The sequence below is a fragment of the Calonectris borealis genome, chromosome Z, assembly GCF_964195595.1.
Source record: "Calonectris borealis chromosome Z, bCalBor7.hap1.2, whole genome shotgun sequence".
Taxonomy (NCBI): domain Eukaryota; kingdom Metazoa; phylum Chordata; class Aves; order Procellariiformes; family Procellariidae; genus Calonectris; species Calonectris borealis.
The window spans coordinates 56,182,511-56,203,222 of NC_134352.1; the positions used below are offsets into that span (position 1 = coordinate 56,182,511).

The window sequence follows — 20,712 nt, forward strand, 5'->3', positions numbered from 1 at the left end:
ATTTAGCAATCTCTGTAGGAAATATGATCAGTTTAAACACTATTCTTACTAAAGGCTTGGTTGCCAGGCCCAAACACCATAGTATGCGTAAATTTTACACACCTAAAACTAGAAATTGCAAAATCTCACATTTAAGTTAGCTCCTGCCAGAGCAACTGGCACTTACAGGCAACTTAGGAAAGGCTAATACATAACAACTATGAATGAGGTAACTGGACCTAATATAAATCTACAAATATTCTAAGAAGAACACAGTTAAAAAATCTGGGTATGTAAATCAGATTTTTTTTTTGTTAAGTATTACCACAAAAATCACATTTTTACAAATTATTAGAGCACACTGTAAAAATACAATCTCTTGTAGTTTGGTCTTGACTGCTATATATTATGCACCAAAACTACCAAATTAACAGATGCAATTATTTTGGAAAACTGACATGTGCTCCACTTTGCCTTTAATTTTATCTCTGGAAAATTCCCACACTTTCAGTGTATACTGCTATGAGTTTGTATCAGATTCTGCTAAATTTGACAAAATGAATAGTCATGCTGGGAAATCACACACAAAAGAAATAATACTGATAAATAAAAATGCAACAGCACATGATTACTAGCATTTATTGGATCCATTTAGCATCTAATTCCTGAACAAAGGGTATATGGACTCTGCAGTCACAGAAATGTTACTTTAAATTTGCTAGCTCAGACACCAGTAGGAGTCTAACTGCAGCAAGAAAGAGGTATAGGGAAATTTACCTGGTTTTTGGAGTCCTTAAAATCCTGCTTTCAAAGAGAATTTGAGGATTTGTGCATTTTACCTATACCTATACTTTTCCACATTGCTTTTTTTACAGTAATGAAGGCCCAACACTGAATTTTTAATTTGTCAACCAAAGAAGTATTACAAGTTCAAGTATTGACTTTCTTCTAATACTTCAATAAAAAACGAATTTTAAAATCCTGCACTGTTTAAGTCAATGCATTTCTGTGAGCCTTAGCCATACAGAAATTGCATCATCACTGTGAAGTAAAATTTACCTACCAAATTTACTTAGGGCAAATCAGGACTTCTAATGTAAGCTAGTCACTCTGTTATATGATAAACTGCACAATTATTAAAATAATAAAAGAAATTACCTGCTCTGCCAGTGTCTCACAGTCTTTAAGTTTTCCTCTTGAGCACTGAATTCCACCATTTCCAGTTATTACAATGGTTGCAAAACTTTCCTCTCCAGAAGGATCTCCACCAGGTTCTTTTACTTCAAAAACCTCTGAATAGAAGGCAGACTGAAGGGTTTCCAGATTTATAAGATACTTAAGTTTCAAGTTTCTGGCAGTAGCTTTGCATTGGCCAAACTGTTGTATAAATTTGCGGAACCTGTACCTTATTCTTTTTCGCGTCAAAATGTGGTAGTCTTGGATTTTTGCTCGCACACATTTAGGCAAAAACATTTTGTAGCTGTGAACACATAAGCAGCAAAAAACCTACTAGTTTTAGCCATTAAATCCAGAAAAGATAATTAGTTCTGTGCTAAACAAGTCAACGTGAAAATATCTTTTCCTCTAAATGTAACCTTATTCTTTAAACTGTAGGATAATAAGGATCCTTTCTTCAATCTCTAGTATGTTCTTTCAAATACAGCCCTGTCTCTTCTTCCGTTTTCCATTTTTTCCCCTCACTCAGTTTCAACATATATTATATAATGCATTTTCCATAAATCCAGGCATGTCTGTTGCACTCATTAGTGAAGTTTTGAGGTAAGGCAGCAGAAGTCACACAGTTGCTTTGTTTAGTGTAGAAGTTAGAAAGAGGATAGAGGCACGGATAGAGGACAGATTCCTGGCTGAAAATAAAGGTGGTAGAATATAACACTGTGGTTGGTTTTCACTGAAGTTCCTGTATCTATCAAGGGGCAAAAGAGTAGTTTGTCACCTGCAATCACCTGGCGAATTCATTGTCTCATTTTGTTTTTTATCCTCCTGCTAGGTCTCATAAAAAGACAAACATCAAGGATTAAGTACTAAGCAGGGACAGAATTAACTCAACTAAGTGGAAACCAATTAGGTTGATAAACCAAAGTGAACTGAAACTCAAGCAAGTTCAGCAGGGATCTGCCTGAGATTGTTAAGAGCCTGGGGCACAGGACATGACAGAAGAGGCATAAAGGAGCTTGATTTGTTCAGCCTCGAGAAAAGAAGGCTCAAGCAGGGTACTCTAGTAACTGCCTGCAACTAGCAGATGGTTATGGAGAAGACTGAATTAGACTCTTCTCAGACATGCACAGTGAAAGGACAAGAGGCAACAGACACACAGTATCACAGAGGAGACTGGTCAGACACAGAGAAAATCTTCCTCAGTGAGGGTGATCATACACACGACAAAGCTGCCTAGAGATATGGTAGAAACTCCATCCCTGGACATTTTCAGAACTTGACTGGAGTAATTTCATCTAACCTTGAAGTTGGCCCCGATCTGAACACGGGGTTGGATCTGATGACTTCCAGAGGTCTCTCCCAACTCAAATTATTGCTTATATGCTTTCCCACATGAGTAACTGCTGCCTTACCTCTCATTAAAAGAACCAAATCCATGTACCCAAAACCCTGAATGGCCATCATGATACAAGCTTTCTGTTAATTTCTAGTTTACACTACAGGTAAGTTTATGGAATCATTATGCTAGAATAAATCAATTGCCAATAGCTGAACATCTCTGCCCAGATGCTAACGTGCAAAAATACTGGTTTTAGGTATCAGATAGGTGTGATACAGTTATGGAGTTACCTGATTGAATTGTAAATGGCCAGTGGGGTTTGGTCCTTTTCTTTGGCCACCCTCATCATATCCAGAACAGCCATTCCAAGGCATTCTTCTTGCGTTTCGTGAGTAACAGGCATCTGTATCCACCCATCCAGAAAATCATCTCGCCACTGAGAAACAAGAAAGCAAGAAAGCAAATTAAAACTGTAGCACTGCTGCTCATTTAATAAAGGTTTTTTGGGATGTGGGGTTTTTGGTTCTTTTTGTTTGTTTGTTTGCAGGTTTTTTGTTTGGTTTTTTGTTTGTTTGTTTTTTAAGACTGCGTTCTTCTGAATGAACCCCTTCGTCCACAAAAAGATGCATGTCTTCATAATGGATACCAGCTACCATCATGCTTAGAAACACTGTTTTCAAAATATTTTCATTTCAGATCTCGAAAAGGTCCATATGGGGAGGATGTTGTTCTACATTGTGTCAGTCCAAAACAAAAGTCATGCTGAAAGACTTCCAGATGGTAGTGGCACAAGAAAGGAGCTACACACTCCCACTACTCTCCCCACAACTGCCATTTGAGCTTCATCTCTCCAAATACACAATATGACATGAATTTAATTTTCATCTTGAGTGGGCTTCAAGCTGTCAAAAGAGCCTACACAGTCACTATCAGAAGACATGAAAGGGAATAAATACTAACAACCTTTACCAATTAAAAAATAATCAAGCAAATCGTACCTGTGCAAATAGGTAAGACATGACAAGATCATCAAGAACAGGGCTTTCTGCACCTCGGAGAATGCCATACCGATATGCTCTGTTGGTGCCATTGCAATACCAGTGGGGAAAATAAAACCTGTTAGGAAATATTTAAGCAAACATCAATAAACAGATACTTTCACTTACCAACATCAGACATTATTGCTTTCATAGACATGTAATTAGTGTTGGCTGGTTTGGAGGACTAATATGAAGCCCCAATCAGTCAACGGAAGGCTTTGAATCCAGTTCTTGGCGTCTCAAAGTACTACAACATTTAAGTAGAGTGATAAGCTGTACTGGTAGGAATGAGGAGCTCTTCAAAGTTATCCTCACTACTCAGAATATAGAGAATTTTGTGTTACTGTCTTCCAGTTTCCTTTGAGACAGTTCCAAAGGCAACACTCAGGCCACATTATGCAATGTAAATAAACAAAACCTTTTACATAAGGAAAACTGTGACTGTACCTTCAGATGTCTACATTCAAAAATCAGGTTAGAGAAAAATGGTTCTATTGCAGACATCTACCTGACTACACAGGATATTTACTCTGGATTTCAGAACTGCCACTAATTTTAAACAGGCAAGCACAGTGGAGATGAGATGTTATCATTATTAAGAAAAAAACCATTTTTACTTCTGCTACATTTTTTTATTGTTTCTTCAATCCGACATGGCAAACATATGGTATATAGAAAATCAGTAAAATATGCTATTCAAACCTACTTCAATAATTTTGATTCTTTTACCTCTCTCTTATACAGATATCACCAACAATCTGTCCATAACTTCTTAGAGAAACTATGGTTCAAGTAAATATCTTATTGGTTGTGTTTTCTCAAATAGTTTTGTTTTACCATGAAAAGTGCATAACATTTGATTTACATTACCTTATCCGGTAAATTAGGATAAGTCTGGTTGCTTCATCTACATGGAAGATGTGATTTGGGGGATACCACATTCTCTCTGTTTCACTCATGAGTGCAAACAGGTTATGATACACTGGCATGATACCTAAACAAAGAACAGAGAAGCAAACATTTGCAGGAAATTGCTTTCACAAAGAATCAATCTCATTAAAAAAAATATTGTGGGTTAAAAGTAGCAGATTGGCACATGTTCTCCAACTATTCATTGCACTGCATCCCTGTCAACAGCATTGCAATCATCACCCCATAACCTGCAGACTGTTTTTGCTGGATTATTTTCTCATTCTTCCTTTATGTTCTGACTGCAGACTGTGTTCACCTGTTAACCTATACTTCACTGTTCAATTACAAGATTTTCTCTGTACGGCATTTAATACAATGGCTTCTTAGCCTCTCAGTTTAATAACAGCAACAACAGTACATTACCTTTTTCCTTACCTTTTCCAAAAACAGTTGATTTTAAGATTTTAGACTGATGAAAAATTAGAAGTACAGCAATACAAAGAAAGTCATCATGACTAGGACAACCACCTGCTATTTACATTCTAGTAGCTCAGTTGAGAACAAACCCAAACATATATTGTTAATTAAACAAAACTGGAAAATACTTTTTCCCCCTCAACAATTCAGGATTGTTTTAATGAGAATTGACAAGCAATCCTGCTTAATCACAAACTATGGAAATCAGGTGAGCATCAAGTCTTCAGCAGCACCAGAATTTTAATTTGGCTTTGAGGCTCCCAGCTGAAAGTACAGCCTAACATAAGACAGATGCCACAGCATTGTACTATGCTGCAGTGTTATTCACCCATGCGATGCCAGTGCTATGATTTGAAAAACAGGTTAAATGCCTGAGAATTGACAGCACAAAAGGATGAACTTCAACCACTGACAAACATATTCTGAAGACAGGAAGAGATACCTGTCCAAAGTCAGGTCAGAGAGTAGGATGAAAATTACAGTGTGAAAGTCACAGTAGGTCATAATGAAAGAAAACTACGTTTACATTAAAGTAAGACACTTTGGGGGAAGAAGGCAAAAAATATTGAAAAAATAGCAGATAAAGACAACAAAAGTAACTTAAAATTACATTAAGAGACAAAAGAATTCTGGGAAAAGGTGAAGTACTCAGAGACTTAGAACGAAATCAAAGCAATTCACAGAAGAAACCAGGAGGAAAAAAAAAAATCCCTTATTTATTTATTTCTGTTCTGAACAACGTCTAGCTAACTATTGAAGGAGGCAGACACAAATTTCTTTCATCACATCTAAAGTGCATGTAAGACAATCAGTCAGAAACAACTAATCAATTCAACATATGAAACTCCATAAGCTTGTGGAACAAAAAGTAATTCAGTCTTAAACAACAACTAGCTTAAATTTGTTACAAAATAGGGTTTGTCTCTGTAGGGAGCCAATATGAGGGCTAAGAACAAGACGTCTATTGTGCAGATGTCAGATTAAACCGCTGAAATCTACAGGCTAATCATCTGACACTTGTTTAAACTAAAGCTTACCAAAATATACCAGAACTACAGGTTCTAACACATGATCTTCTATGAAAAGGAGTCATAGACTTATAGGAAACTACAGAAATGGGAAGAATTATGTAAAGTAACCAAAGGGAAACCAAAACTAAACAAAACCCCCAAACGAATAACCCTGGAAGGATTAGTAACTGAAGGACTGGCTGTAAATCTAGTTGTTGCGAATTTATGGTGCAGGAAGACATATTTGATTCATTTTATGGAGTTAAAAAGAAATCTATCCCAAACATGGTTCTCATTTGATCTGCGAAGTGGGATCAACTAGATTACGTTACAGATCAGTTGTCTACAAAGCAGTAACAACTGATTTAGCAGTTTTAAGGCTGCGTAGTGACTGTATCCCAAATAATTTCAGATCAACTATAGTGTAATGCATATGAATCACCAGCCTATTTCAGGATTCTAGCCAGATGCTAAACACCATTCAAGGCAATGCTGAATATTTACCTAGTCTCACTAATGCATTTTCCCCACTATTAACAATCTCACGTAAGCACACTGAACAAGAAAAAATTTCCAAGTCATATTCTTAAATTCAAATGTTAAGCTGCTGCATTTCACCAGATACATTACAGACACCACCACCCACCCCGCCTCTCAAAAAAACCAAACCAAAACAAAAAAACCCACAGATATTTCAATCCAGATTGTATCATTGCCATTCTGAAACTTTAACTAAGCAAGGAACATGACTTTGGAATTCCCCCTATGAATCAGAAATGTTGGCATTAACAAAAAAAATCCAAAAAATCCTCTTTGTTGTCTTCCTATGTATGAAAAGTAAACTGTGCACTCATCCATCGCTCATACTTTAGCATTTATAATTCTGAATGGTAATTTGTACCTTTCACTGCCAGTACTCAATGACATATAGATCATATGTGTTTTTCAAGAAAAGGAGTTATACCTTTTTTCTTTTTCTCACCCCCTTAAGAATTATGCATTTGTGCCAGAATACTGCTACACTTGAAAAAGTTCAACGATTATACAAATAGAGCAAATCCCCTTCTTAGAGTCTCGAAAATTGTCTACAAAAGTCTGATGAAGCAGAGAGGCCAGAAACATCTCTTTTCATGTAATTCTTACCAGCGCTACTAATGGCGGGGACTTTTCAAGTGAATGATAACTGCAGTATTTAAGTGTTTTCTCCAGAAACAATGAAAACCAAAAGACTGGGCATGGGGGTGGAGGCGTTGTGGGGTGGGGAATCAAAGTCTTCTGATGAAGCCTAGACATGTCTACAATATTGAAAACTTCTGAGAAATGTATTTTCAACACAAATAAAATCAGAAAAGCTGTTCACAACAGGTAGTAAAAAACCTCCCCTGGATTTCTGCACTGCATTAACCATGCTATCAAATCAATCAATGATTAATTAGGAGAGGAGACAGTGACTCAGACATAATAAAGAGGAATTGTTCTCCATTGCTTCTCCAGCAAGGGCTATTAAACAAATTTTCTGGACTATTGCAAAGATAAAAACATGACTATCTCTTGGCAACTATTTTATTTAGTACATAAGGCTAAATAAAGGAGCCTCATCATGCTATCAGACTGTCAAGTAACATCATGAAAGGCTGTAAAACCGCAGAAGTTTATTTCTCAAACTTCTACCTCAAGCCTAAAAAAAGGATGATTTGCATAGTGGTTTCTTTCTTTCCTCATTATGATTTTAAAGCTCCACATCCAGGTAAGTCACACTACTTCATTTACCCTGAAGCAGCTAAGGAAACATAGTTTTTCTGTATTTTCTGCTTTGTCAGCATTAGGTACCCCTTCACCCATACAGTATGTTTTCCATTATGTAATGTCCCTCTGTAAAGAAAAAATAAAACCCAGAAACTGTAAATCACAAAAAACCATGACACCACTATGAAATGTGGAAACCATGTATAGTCTACAGTAGAAACAGTGTCTTATGAAACTGTCAATCCAAGCATATTAATAAGTCACTAGACATATACAGATGAAAGCAATTAGTTGCATGGAGTTAATGATTAAAAACAATTAAAACTCTCCAATTTTCGAAGTCCAATACAAACATTAGTCAGTTCTCACACACAACTGTCAAGTAAACTAGCTAAAACTTATGAAGCCTTGCACGTACCAGATGGAAAATTACTCGGCTTTTCTTACATAAAAATAATATCTTACCCTCATCTTTCATACCAACTGGAGGCTTACCGAACTCCGACACCACATTCAATGTCGCTATCCTGTCAACAAAATGTTTTCTGAATAGTTAATCAAAGCCCATGTTTCCTTTCTTGGCGAAACAGAATTGCCCGGAGTTCTGACTAATCCATTCCTCACCTTGCAGGGAGGGGGGGGCGGAGAGAGGGTGTTGTGTGCAGATTTTCAGGAAAGGCTATCACTTAAGAAAAAAAACAAAACAGAACACCAAAAAAACCCCCAAAGCCCCCCAAAACCCACAATGGGCAGTTATAAGCAATGACAACTCTGAGTCATATTGTCCTGGTTCCAGCTGGGACAGGGTTAACTTTCTTCCCAGTAGCTTGGGGGTGTGCTGTGTTTTGGGTTGGGTGTGAAAGGAGCGTTGATGGCCCATTGATGCTTTGGCTGTTGCTGGGTGATGCTTGCACCGGGAGGGGGGAGCACAGCCGGGGTGGTGGACCCAGCTGGCCAATGGGGTGTTCTATACCATGTGACATCATGCTCAGCATAAAAACCAGGTGTGGGGGGGACACATATGAATTCTGGAAATTCAGCATGTGAAGGATAAATCTGCTTAAAATTCTCTAGCTACTAACAAGGTATCTCCCTTGAACCATACAAGTAAAGAGGTACTACAGATCATCACAATCATCACATTATGCAACACAGTCACTCCCTTGAAAATGTTTAATTGACTGCAGACACTATCAATGCTTAGTCACATTAAATGCTTTGAAACAGTGTTTTTACTTTGGTATAATTAAAAATTCTCTGCTATCTTACGGCTTTCTGGGACGCACCAGCAGTTTTCAAGGAAAGTACTATGGAACTTCCAATCAATTTCCAAATCAGATGGGTGAGAATTAAAAGGTTCCTAGGTGGAGTTTCAGGATATCAACACACACAAAAAAAACCCCCCACAAACACAGAATCCAACAAATTCAAGATCTTTTTTTAACTGCTAGCTGCCTGTAACTCAGCAACCTAGTCAGGATTATCAAACTGGTTCCCTCTTGGGATACTAGTTCCATTAAAAAGTTAAGACTTCAGGGTTTAACAATCCTGAAGGGGAGGGGGAAAATCCAAACAAAAGCCTGTCAGAAAGTAGATAAAGTCAGATCAGTCCTACAGAAATTTAGGGTTCAGTACACCAGGGGGACAAGCCATGCCAGAAATGCAAGATGCTAAACAAAACTATGCTCCTTGGTTGACTTTGCCAAAACATTTTTCAGTGTGCTATTTAAATATTATAGTTACATTTAAAGTCACTAGCTCTGCATACTTTACTACTAATTTATTAAGATTTTCAAGAACACGGCACAAATTTATCTGGCTAACACCAAAGCAATGCTTTGCGCTTATAATTGTAACTGTTTTACCTGTGATTCACAAACTTACTTGCCTAGTGTGACTTAAGATACCTTCACTTTGTCAACTTTAATTCAGTAACAATTTGGATTATACATACAAGTGATGCATGTCTTTTTTACTCATATTATTCAGCCAATAGAATAAATCAACAAATTGCTAGTTTAAAAATTAAAAGAAAAGGTTTTTTCCATGTAATACTGGTCTTGTGTATAATGTATTATTCTGGTAAGTTACCAGTTGTTTTTTGTGTGGGTTTTTTTTTTTATTATTTTATTTTATCTGATGATAAAAACTCTTAAATCCACTTACAGGAGACTGGACAGTATCTTATTGCAAAATTATTGGTATAGCATAGTTACACTAATATAGTATACAAAACATCCTTCTTTCTGTATACAAATAAATACATCCACGATTCAAATTCAAAGATTTCAAATGTTCCCAGTAGTCTGTATCTGATTTACCTACACCACAACAAAATTCAGTTCATGTTATTTTCAATTACACCTGCTAATTTTTAAACACAGATTTCTAGATTTTTTCATAATTTACACTTCAAGTAAAACAAAAATTATAAACAAAGTTTATAGATATTCTGTAAACAATCACATCTATTTATTCTGTGAAATATCACATCAGGCTTGCGTTACGACTCTCTCGCATCAACTCTGGTGGCTTTCCTGAACCATTACTACTACTTGTGTTCAAATGGCCTTGTCTGCTTAATATTTTTACGAACTGAATGTAAACGCATTAAAAACAGCTTAAAAGAGAAAATTCATTTAAGATTATTTGAGAGAGAGGAGAACATGAAAGGGCTTAAGGTCATGATTTGGGAAAACAAGTCTCTGATACCGAATTTAGAAGACACATCTAACACAATGATTCTGTAACCTCCAGAACAATTTCTCTGTTGTATTTAATTTCCACCATCAGTTAGTTCCTCTACTACACTTTCTCTCTTAGGCTAAGAGCAAAGACACTCCTTGTTTTTGGTGTGACATTTATAACTTTTTACATGGCAATTAGCATACTAGTTAACATTCAAGAGCTGAACCACAACACTGACTAGTCAATTTAAATCTTATTTCAAGACACTTCATTTATTCTTGCATTTCTGGTTAGATATGCAGTTTCATGTTCAGACAGTTTTCCATGTAAAAAAACAAACCTACAAAAAGTTTCATATTTATTATATTTTTCAAAAAATGGAAAGTTGTTTTTAAATAAAGTAAGAAAAGGCTTACTTCTGCATGCATGCCTCAAACTGGCATGCAATTACAGAGTAATATTTAGACAGACTAATATTTATATAGCCAATACGTGCCATATACAACAGATCTAAAGTCAAGTCAGCACAGAGTGGAAAACCTTCAATTGTTTGAACTGTGTCAAAGGTACATAACAAGACTGTCTCTGTGACTGCTGATGTTTGCCTGGATCCAGTCCTGCTTGCCATCAATAACGAACAGTCATACTTTGATGCAACCAGCTCTGCTATCAAGAGATCTAACAATTGCTCAGATCACAGAGAAATTTCATTAACAATTACCAACTTCGTTATACTGTTTTTCATATATATATATATTGTTATATATATTGTTTTATATCTATATATAGATAGGACATGCCTACTACCTGAACCACTCTCTTCTTTATGAAGTATTCCGATTCATAGCTAACTCCTGAAAGACAAGTCTTGCCAACATAAACATTATTTGACTGTATAGGCTTTGCAGACCTACGTGTTCTGCCGTACAACTACAAAACCCCCTAGAAAAAAACAGAAACTAGTAAATGGTACCTCATGATTTAAACACTAATAACTGTAATGAAAGAGTACAAAAACCTGCAGCCATCTCAGCCTTTTCCACCAATTTAAAAAGAAATGAAGTTACAAATTCCTTTGAGAAAAAGGTTGTATAATACTGCTGTAGTAGCTGCCAGGCAGAAACCACTCTTCAGAGGACTTTGTCCACCTCAGCTCTACCAGGACAAAGGCTCTACATGATAAAACATTTTATTTATACAAATAAGTATAAATCACTATTGATATGCTTAGAAACTCTGGTGAAGAATGCTGAAACAACAGAAAGAAGTACAAAAACAACTTAATAAGGAGTACTATTCATACAAAATTATTTTTAATTTACATCTAGGAGCAAGGTACTAGCCATACCAGCAAAACAGAAGCTGGTACCCCAGAAAGCTAGAAGCCTTGAGAAGGATTGGTGAGGTCTGACAAAATAAGCAATAGAGTATGAAGTCTTCAGATGATGTCATGGGAAACAAGACTAATTGGATTTGCGGATTAGCAGGAATTGGGTTTTGTATGTTTGTGATGTGGGTGAGAAGAATATCATTCGTGGCCTGCGCTGCACATTTTCCTGGGAAACTGGAGATAGTGCAGAAGACAGCCAAAAAATTAAAACAGTTGCGACATTCAAACTAAAGGAATCAATCAATTTAAGTTTTATCAAAAAGAAGACCTAAAGATAATTTGATTATGGCACATAAATACCTCACTAGTGTTGGTGATGGGGAAAGGAGAAGAAAAACATAATTTGAACAAACATCTGAAAACTAAACCAAGGGAAGTTCAAACCAGAGAAAAAGGAAGAAAAAAGTGGACAAACCAGCAACAGCAGTAAGCTAATCAAACTACCAAGGTAGTTACTACTCCAGTGAGTTCAAACTACGTTGCGAGATTTTCTGCAAGGTGAGCTTTAACTAACTGATTCATTAGAAAGGTAACTGAAAAATTTGTCTTCAGATGACTTGTTATTCCCTTGTCACAAAAAAAATCTTAGTCAGATAGGAAGCAAAGGAGGTAAGGCACCTGATGTCATGGTTGATGATACAGTATATTCTTTCAAAGACCACGTTATCTGAACATACTGAATTTGATGGATACAAGCCCTGATCAGTTTAATATTCTGGCAAGTTGGTACATGAATATCTAAGTTAAACAAAGAAGCATTTTCTCCCAGCACTATCTGGTAAAATTGTTCTCTATTTCACTCCCTCAGCAATACCTTCAGTGACTACAACAAATTTTTTTCCATAAAAAAATATTTAACTATCACCTAATGTAAAAATTCAATACCACTTTAACACTCAGAAAGTGAAGAAGCTCCCCCCTGCCCCACTAGCCTTATACACCTTTAGATGCTGTACCTCAGGATCTGAACTAAGCTGACAAACCTAACAGAGGCAAAACTAAAGCCCCCAAAACATGGGCACCAGTACTAAGAAATCTATCCTTATTACAGAAATGAGTATGGGCATATTTTCTAAAGCTGGGAGACAATACTTTTTTTTCTTTCCTTCAACTGGAGGGAAGAGACTACAGAACCTTGAGGACACAGTGGAAGATACCTGGAAGATCTTGATTTGAGTGACCATCAAAAAGATACCTTAACTTCCAGAACACCCCCAGATCCATTTGTCAAACTCAGACCTACAAGGTCATTAGAGCAGCGGAATCTCACACAGCTAAAACTCTGCAAACCTCTAAATACCATACTACTTCCTCAGTCTCCCAGAATGAATCCCAGGCAGTGCTTCTGCTGAACTCATATGGGCTTATCTGCCTAAAGCTCTGATATTACATGAAGAGCAACTCTACAAACTCGGATCTTAGTCAGACTCTGCCAGGCCTGAAGAACTCCAAGGAACAGTGGGGCTTAAACCCAGAAGAATCTTTGTGAAACTAGCATATAGAAGCAAATTACCAACTCACAGCATGCAACTTAGTCAGTACAAGTCATTCAACAGCACAGAAAAAACTGACAGATCCCTCCCAAAAGTAAAGTCATTAAAACCATATTTAAAAACAGTATAGCAATCAAAAGACAAAAATCACAAAAGTGTAAGATGTTCGGAGATAATAAAATGTACAGTCAGAGTCAGCAGCTTCATATTTGTGACCCACTGGAAAAGAAAGATTTGGAATTACGAGCCTTTCTTTTAAATTCATCTGCATCTAAATGTGGCACATGGAAAGCTAAAAGACAAATCCAGCCTTGTACCACTGACAGCCCAAAAGAAGATATGGAGAGCCTCTGTATACATGTGTGTGTGCACATAAGTGCATGAGGAACAAAAAGTAGTCAGTTTAATATCCAAAGTTTATTGGAATTGATTTTTTTTTTTTTATTCACAAATTCAACCTACTTTTGCAATGAAAGAAAGACACACGTACAAAATGCATGCTTGAATTATTTTACTACCGGTCTCAGCACCTGTCATGTTAAATTCTGGGAAAACGTAACAATTCAAAGGCTTTCTTAGAGATAAACATGTTTTATTTATTTATTTCAAATACACTATCCTGTCATTTACTCACTTTATTTCCTAAATAATTACGAAAAGCATTAACCACACACACACAAGCAGATATGTTATATCTAATAGAACAGTTTCCATTTGCAAAGTGATTAAGCATTTATAATATACAATATAGGCACAACTTCCAGAACCAATCTGTTTTGCAGAGTTGCATTAGAAAGTAATTCAAGCTATTTCCAGCTCCTGCTGTGATTTAACTATCCAAACCATATCTCAGCTCAATGAAAGACTACTTCCAGGTAAAGGATAGCATACCCTCAAACTATTTGAAAAAAGATGGCAATCACCCAATTATGATGTCAGTTTCACAACCATTCCGACAGGAACAGTTTTGCAGCCTGGTGGTAATTACTTCTGATACTGATTACTTCTGAAAACAGAGAGATTAGTATTTCAGTTAAAATGCCACCATTTTGATGAGCTCTGGATTATTAAAAACTTTCTGAAAGAACAGAGAGATTAGCATTTCAGTTAAAATGCCACCATTTTTATGAGCTCTGCGTTATTAAAAACTTTCTTGCATTAAGTTGAATTTCACTCCTTCATTAGGAAAACCGTCATGTATATACTTACCACAGGCTTTACAGGCAACAGTGCAAATCTCTTCTGCAACATATTCTCCAGCTGGAAATTGAAGGTAATCTCCTCCTGTTTTCCCAGGAAAATGATAAAGGTACACTTGAAGCAATGGTTCTGTCTGCTTGGGTGCACTCGTATTCCCATGGATGTCACCATTCTGGTGGACAGTAGAAGTTGCTGTACCTTCCATATTTGTCATTGTAAGACAGGCCATTGTTTGTTTTGGTTCTGTTCAGAGCATTTGCCTAAAAGAAATGTAAGGAGTACTTCTTGACTAACTGTATTTGGTTTTGCTTGTAATACTCCTATTTAATGATAGTACCGTTCTGATACAGGAAAAAACATTAACAGCTGAGGACAAGAGAACGGCTTAGAAGGGTTTACCAAAAGTTGAGTTTCTCTTTGATTTTCTATATAGCCCTAGTCTGAAAAATAACAGACACTATGAGAGGAAAAACAAAGATATTAGCTGGGAGTCCAACTAGAGGATTTATTACCGCCCACTGGATTTTACACAGTGTGTGCTCACCTGTCCAACTGAAACATGCTAGTTAAACCTGAAAGCCAAAATAAGCCCTTTAATGACATCTATGCAACTCATTATAATCCCAGTTTAAACGCAAAGATTGCACTGAGAACTTAGAAGACAAAACAACTAGCGAGGCCACAAACTGGCACCGATGAAGCAAAGTGTTCATTCTGAGCACTATTCATCTGAGTTTTTGTCTTAAGCAGACACTTAGAAGAAAACATGTGCTAACTGAGGTGAGAATCTAAAGCAAGCAGACTTGTTTTGTATCTACAAATGGGAGGATTTCCAAGACCTCCTCCTTTCAGAATAATCATTTAAGTCTATTCATAAGGAACTCAAGATAAAAATCCTCTCTGATAAATGTAATCAAAGAAAAAAAGAGGTTAATAACTCAATATATAGCCACATGTAAATTAAATAATGAAAAAAGAAACAAGTTTTTTTTTTTAAAAAGTGAGATTGACAGCATATTCCAAAAGCCAGTTGAAGAATATCTTTGCTCTTCTGTGACTTCATCATAATTTTAATCAGTATAATCCAAGCTTATGATAAAAGCTTTGACCACAGTCTATAAGGCCTGCTTTTATTAAAACTGATTCCAAATAACTACCATCTAGAATTCAGCATTTCGTATTTTGAAAATGCAGAACAGGTCTAAACAAGCCAGCAGTCAAAGATTTGATTTTTTAGAATTACAGCATGGTTTGGGCTGCAGTAAGGTGTCCTTGGAGCTTTCCCTTCTTCAGGCTGAATAACTCCAACTCTCTCAGCCTTTCTTCATAGGAGAGGTGTTCCAGCCCTCTGATCATTTTCATGGCCCTTCTCTGGACCTGCTCCAGCCAGTCCATGTCTTCCTTGCGCTGGGGACCCCAGAGCTGGACGCAGTACTCCAGGTGGGGTCTCACCAGAGCAGAATAGAGGGGCAGAATCACCTCCCTCGACCTGCTCGCCACGCTTCTTTTGATGCAGCCCAGGATACGGTTGGCCTTCTGGGCTGCAAGCGCACACTGCCAATTCATGCTTCATTTTTCATCTACTAATATCACCAAGTCCTCCTCTGCAGGGCTGGTCTCAAACCATTCACCCCCCAGTCTGCACTGATACTCAGGATTGCTCCAACTCAGGTGCAGAACCTTGCACTTGGCCTTGTTGAACTTCATGAGGTTCACATGGGCCCACTCCTCAAGACTGTCCAGGTCCCTCTGGATGACATCCCTTCGCTCAAGCCCATCAGCTGCACCACTCAGCTTGGTGTCATCTGCAAACTTGCCGAGGGTGCACTCAATCCCACTGTATGTCGTTGATGAAGATATTGAACAGTTAATAAAGATATCGAACATGAAAATGTTATTGTTTAACTTAAAAGTATATTTACTGTTTTGCATAGGCAGATGGGTGTTACATTCTTAAAGTGCAATTTTCAACAGCTTTTGTTTATATTGAACTATGTTGCTTTACCATAAAAGAGCTGTTTGGAACATGATTTTTTAAAATTTTCTGCTCCTAACTACAATTACTGAGGAAAGGATGAGTGTATGATTATTCCTTAATGTGGGCTAAAGATGACTTGTGCTACAGAAACGGATCACAACAGTTAAGTCAGCAGAAAAGAAGTCTGAACACCTTAAAGGAGGAAAACATTAACTTCCATGAGCTATGTGACAGACAAAAATATTCAATTACACATACAGGAGGATAAAACTATGCTACCATGATGGTAATTCTGGGGGAAAGAAAAAAAGAAAAAAGACACCATCACCAAGAGAAAAGTGCATCTTTTTATTTCCCAAACTAAGCAACATGAAGAGCCAGTGTATCACAGACATATAAATCTGAATTTCTAGGTGCACGTGTAACTCACTACATTCCTTGGGCCCTGATCTAGGGGGGCATATGGATTCCCTATTCCTCATGCATAGAGCCAGTCACCTTTAAATGAGAAGATTTGTGCTTTCAGCCGCAAAGGCAGCACACAGGTAACAAGTGTTCAATTAAGGGAAAAAAATGCATTTCTCTTAATCCATCAAGGAATTCATGTTTCTTAGAAGAAAATAACCACCACATCACTAGAAACATCATATTTAAGACTTCTCACTACTTCTGTCAACAATACGTTTATGCTTTACCACTTGCTTATACAAAACATTCACAGCTTTAATCTCCAGGGGAAGATTTTTAATTACCACAGTAATTTTTCTAAAATACTCTAATATTAATCCTCTGTTGAATACAAACCTTAACCTGAACCGACAGATCATATTGGTCACTTGGTATTATGTCTACCCAACACTGAATGGAAATATTGGTTATAGAACTAACTGAAAACCTGGCCAATTTCAAAAGTGAACTAAACAGACATGCTTGTCCCTACCTCTCCTTCATGAAGTTTGTGTATTTACAAACACATTTGCCACTTCAAAAAAACCTCACGATTCCCTCCTTGTTTCTATATTAAAAAACTCCATAAACCAAGAAAGGAACCTTCCTTAATCATACCTAAGAACGTGAAATATCTCCAAAGTGCAGTAAAAAATGCAAAGTAAATACTGTAACAGAATAATCTACTCTGTGCTTTTTGTTGCACTAATTTCAAAGGTTCCATGCAACAATGTGAAAAATCTCCAGAGATACTATTTGTATATTTGTGTCACCACTTCAATTTAAATAATTTTCAAGTTTGTCTATTATGTCAAAGTGCTGATGAAACAGACAGGTGAAAGCAAGAAATATCCTTAAATCAGTTTCTTCACTGAAAAATAGAAAACACATTTTCTTCGCCTTTGTCCTATACGTCCAAGTAAACCAGTTCTATGGACAGAGCTTCACATGTGCAGTAACTGAAACACATGGTCACCCCACCATTATGAAAGAGCTCATCATTCACAAAATTGCTTTCACCTGTATTTCTTAGCAGATAAGTCTCCAATTGGACACACTTGGTTTTCCCTTCTTTGCTCCATCCAGAGACCATTGCAACAGCACAACAGAAACATTAAACATGGCAAAAAAATTTAATTGATTTAATAGCTGTTCATCCAGAATATTTAAAATATGACCTATTCTTCTGACCATTGTAAAAGTTGAGCAATTTGAGACTAAATATACCGGGAAACATTAATCTACCTGTTTGCAGAACCTATTTGAGTATCATTTTGCTGGATATACAGAACAGATTTGTTATCATACTGCAATTCAAAAGAATTTCTGTGTTCGTGTAGAGAATGTAAACAATCGTGTAAAGAATTCCCATAGTTATATAAAAGGATTTAATACACCCAGAATGGGACTTTTGTAGGTAAGTTACTTACAGTACCACAGAGGTATTGGTTTGCCAAAAAGGAGCTATGTACCAGGTCCACACACATCTGAAAGTGGATGTCTGACATAATCAAGACTCAGTGAAAGTGAAAAATGGCCCGTCCATTTATACACATAACAAGAATGTGTAACAAAATCTGGATGGAATATACACATCTTGATTTGGAGATCAAAGCTAATAACTATAAAAGATCTGATTCTGGTACTGATGAACAGAGGATTTGATCCAATAGGATTATTTTAATGTTCCTAATTTGGATAATATTTCAAGTCGCAGCTTCTAAAGCATGAGATTCATCATTCCCCATATTGCTCTAACCACAAGCACCAGCATCTACAATGGAACATGTTTACATGCAATTCTCTGTGCTGTCTGTACCTCCAATGTACCTAATTGAGGATTAATTTTACCAGCCACACTGGGCTGCACTAATTCATATGGTTCTTTTTATGGCAACCAGGAAGAAATTAATTAATGACATTGAAAACCACCACTTAAGCAAAAAATTTCATTAGAATGTGGAGGACATACAAAATCCTCATGATTTAATAATATGCAGCATTCACAGCCCCATTCAGAACAACATCTTTTTCTTCTTACAGCCAATTTGAGCTATGGGCTCTACTAGTTTTGCGAAATCTAAACTCTCTTCTTGAAAATAATCCTCCCCCACCTTCAGTTTATGTCCTTTTTTTTTTTGTGGGTTTCTAGGGAAACCTCCAGGGCTAGGATCTTAAGCCATACCACTTCAAACATACAACTTTGGAGGTTGAAAAATCAGAGCATTCTCTCACTTCAAATAAATCCCCGACTGTTAATTACCTTTTATCACTTGAGAAATCTCCGTATGAAACATGAGAGTGATGAAGCCCTTTAAATAAGCGCATCACAAGTCACCCACTTGCTGCTGGTATCCACAGGAGCTCAGACAAAGCAGGCACACAAGCAGTGGTGGAACATAATGTATCTGCAATAAAAACAGACTTAATATTAAAAAAAGTTAATGGCTGTGAACAATACATAATGCATCATTATTTAAGAATTCAAATCTGTGTTTAGCTTCAGACAGAGTGATCCACTCCTATCTAATTTGCCCAAATTCCTGTCGTCTTTGCCAAGAACTTTTTAAATTTATTTTTTTTAAATGCAAAAGTTTTTAAAAAGACATTTTTAAAAACACATTTTTGGTACTATCAGAGACAACTACTCAGTTCTAGAAAAAAATTGGTGTATGAAACAGACACCTGACTTGAAATATAATTACCAATATTTTTTTTTTGCACTCACTATGTTTTTCTTTTCTGTGAATACAGCATCAGTTTAAGAACTGATTGATGGTCTTACATGAAGAAAAGAGAAATGAAAAAGGAAAGTAATTACAAAACGAGATATGTTACGTTCACTTCATGTAGTAACACTCCCTTTAGCCAGAACAATTAATTCTATTTAAAAAATGACAACAGCCACTCATTTCAATTCAGTGGAAGTTAACACAAAGTGTCTTGTGACGAAGGACACGGGCACACCCACTCTTGCTCTCTTTGCACAACATTTCTGTGGTTGCAAGAAACACCATTTGAAAGCACTTAACACAACAGCAGCTTCCTGCACCAGTGAAAAAATGATAAATTCCCTGTTGTGACTCTCCCAACATAGGAAATGGCCTGACAGAGAAGCAAAAATTAATTTTAAAACTGAATAGACAGAAAAAAAATACAATGGAAGTTCAAAGGGCACAGAATTGAGAATAGGAGAACTCTGGAAGTTTTATATTTGATGACTCTTCTGACAGAAATCTCCCTGGACAGGAGAGAAGAGAAGGTAATCAACACAATTTCCTCAGCACCATGTGATGTGTCTACTCAGTCTATCATCAATACCCCAAGAAAAAGGAACCCATCTCAATGAGCAGTAAATTCAGCTTCTCTCCCCACCGAAGTCAGACTGTTACGGCAACGATTAGCATTTCTCCCCTTGCAATACCGGCTTTAGAGATAAGCAGTTTTGCCTTGTTTGGACAGCTGTGTATTTTGTATGCACCTCCAGGGATTCTCCTTCAAATGCTGTCTAGCCAGCCAATTAAGGTCTGATCCAAAGTCCAGTACAGTCAGTGCAAGTTTTCCAGTCCTGTATTACAGTGCCGGAGGTGGAGAGAGGGGCTTGTTTGTGGCAGAGCAGTCTATCACTGACCTACTGAGCATGCATTGCATGCACACTGATCTGAGAGCACTGGCTTCAAACGAAGCACAGGACCACCACCTGCTCACGCAGGTTTCAGACCGCGGGGTGTTGCTGAGTATTCTAAATAATTTTCTATTTTAAAAGTACTGTTCCATGCTCAGAACTGCCTTGCATTCATCATTCCCAGTCGGGCACTTGACTTGGAGCAAAACTGC

The 20,712-nt window shown here is 37.0% G+C and overlaps 1 protein-coding gene across 12 annotated transcripts in view; it reads right to left on the bottom strand.

Annotated features, from left to right (window-relative positions):
- The window catches only part of JAK2 (Janus kinase 2), a 101,377-nt gene that overhangs the window by 39,587 nt on the left and 41,078 nt on the right, over nt 1-20,712 (bottom strand). For 8 of the 12 annotated variants that reach the window (XR_012670944.1, XM_075137146.1, XM_075137147.1 and 5 more), the window contains 6 exons: nt 19,139-19,283; nt 14,460-14,710; nt 4,405-4,528; nt 3,493-3,610; nt 2,785-2,930; nt 1,138-1,459 (listed from right to left, as the gene is read on the bottom strand). Coding sequence is in view for 11 of the 12 variants with exons in the window: in XM_075137146.1 (XP_074993247.1) it covers nt 1,138-1,459; nt 2,785-2,930; nt 3,493-3,610; nt 4,405-4,528; nt 14,460-14,679 (930 nt within the window). In the remaining variant the exon portion in view is untranslated. Of the gene's footprint in view, nt 1-1,137; nt 1,460-2,784; nt 2,931-3,492; nt 3,611-4,404; nt 4,529-14,459; nt 14,711-17,895; nt 17,946-19,138; nt 19,284-20,712 lie in introns of those variants that run through there. The other 4 variants (XM_075137155.1, XM_075137157.1, XM_075137156.1 and 1 more) reach the window with 2 other exon arrangements.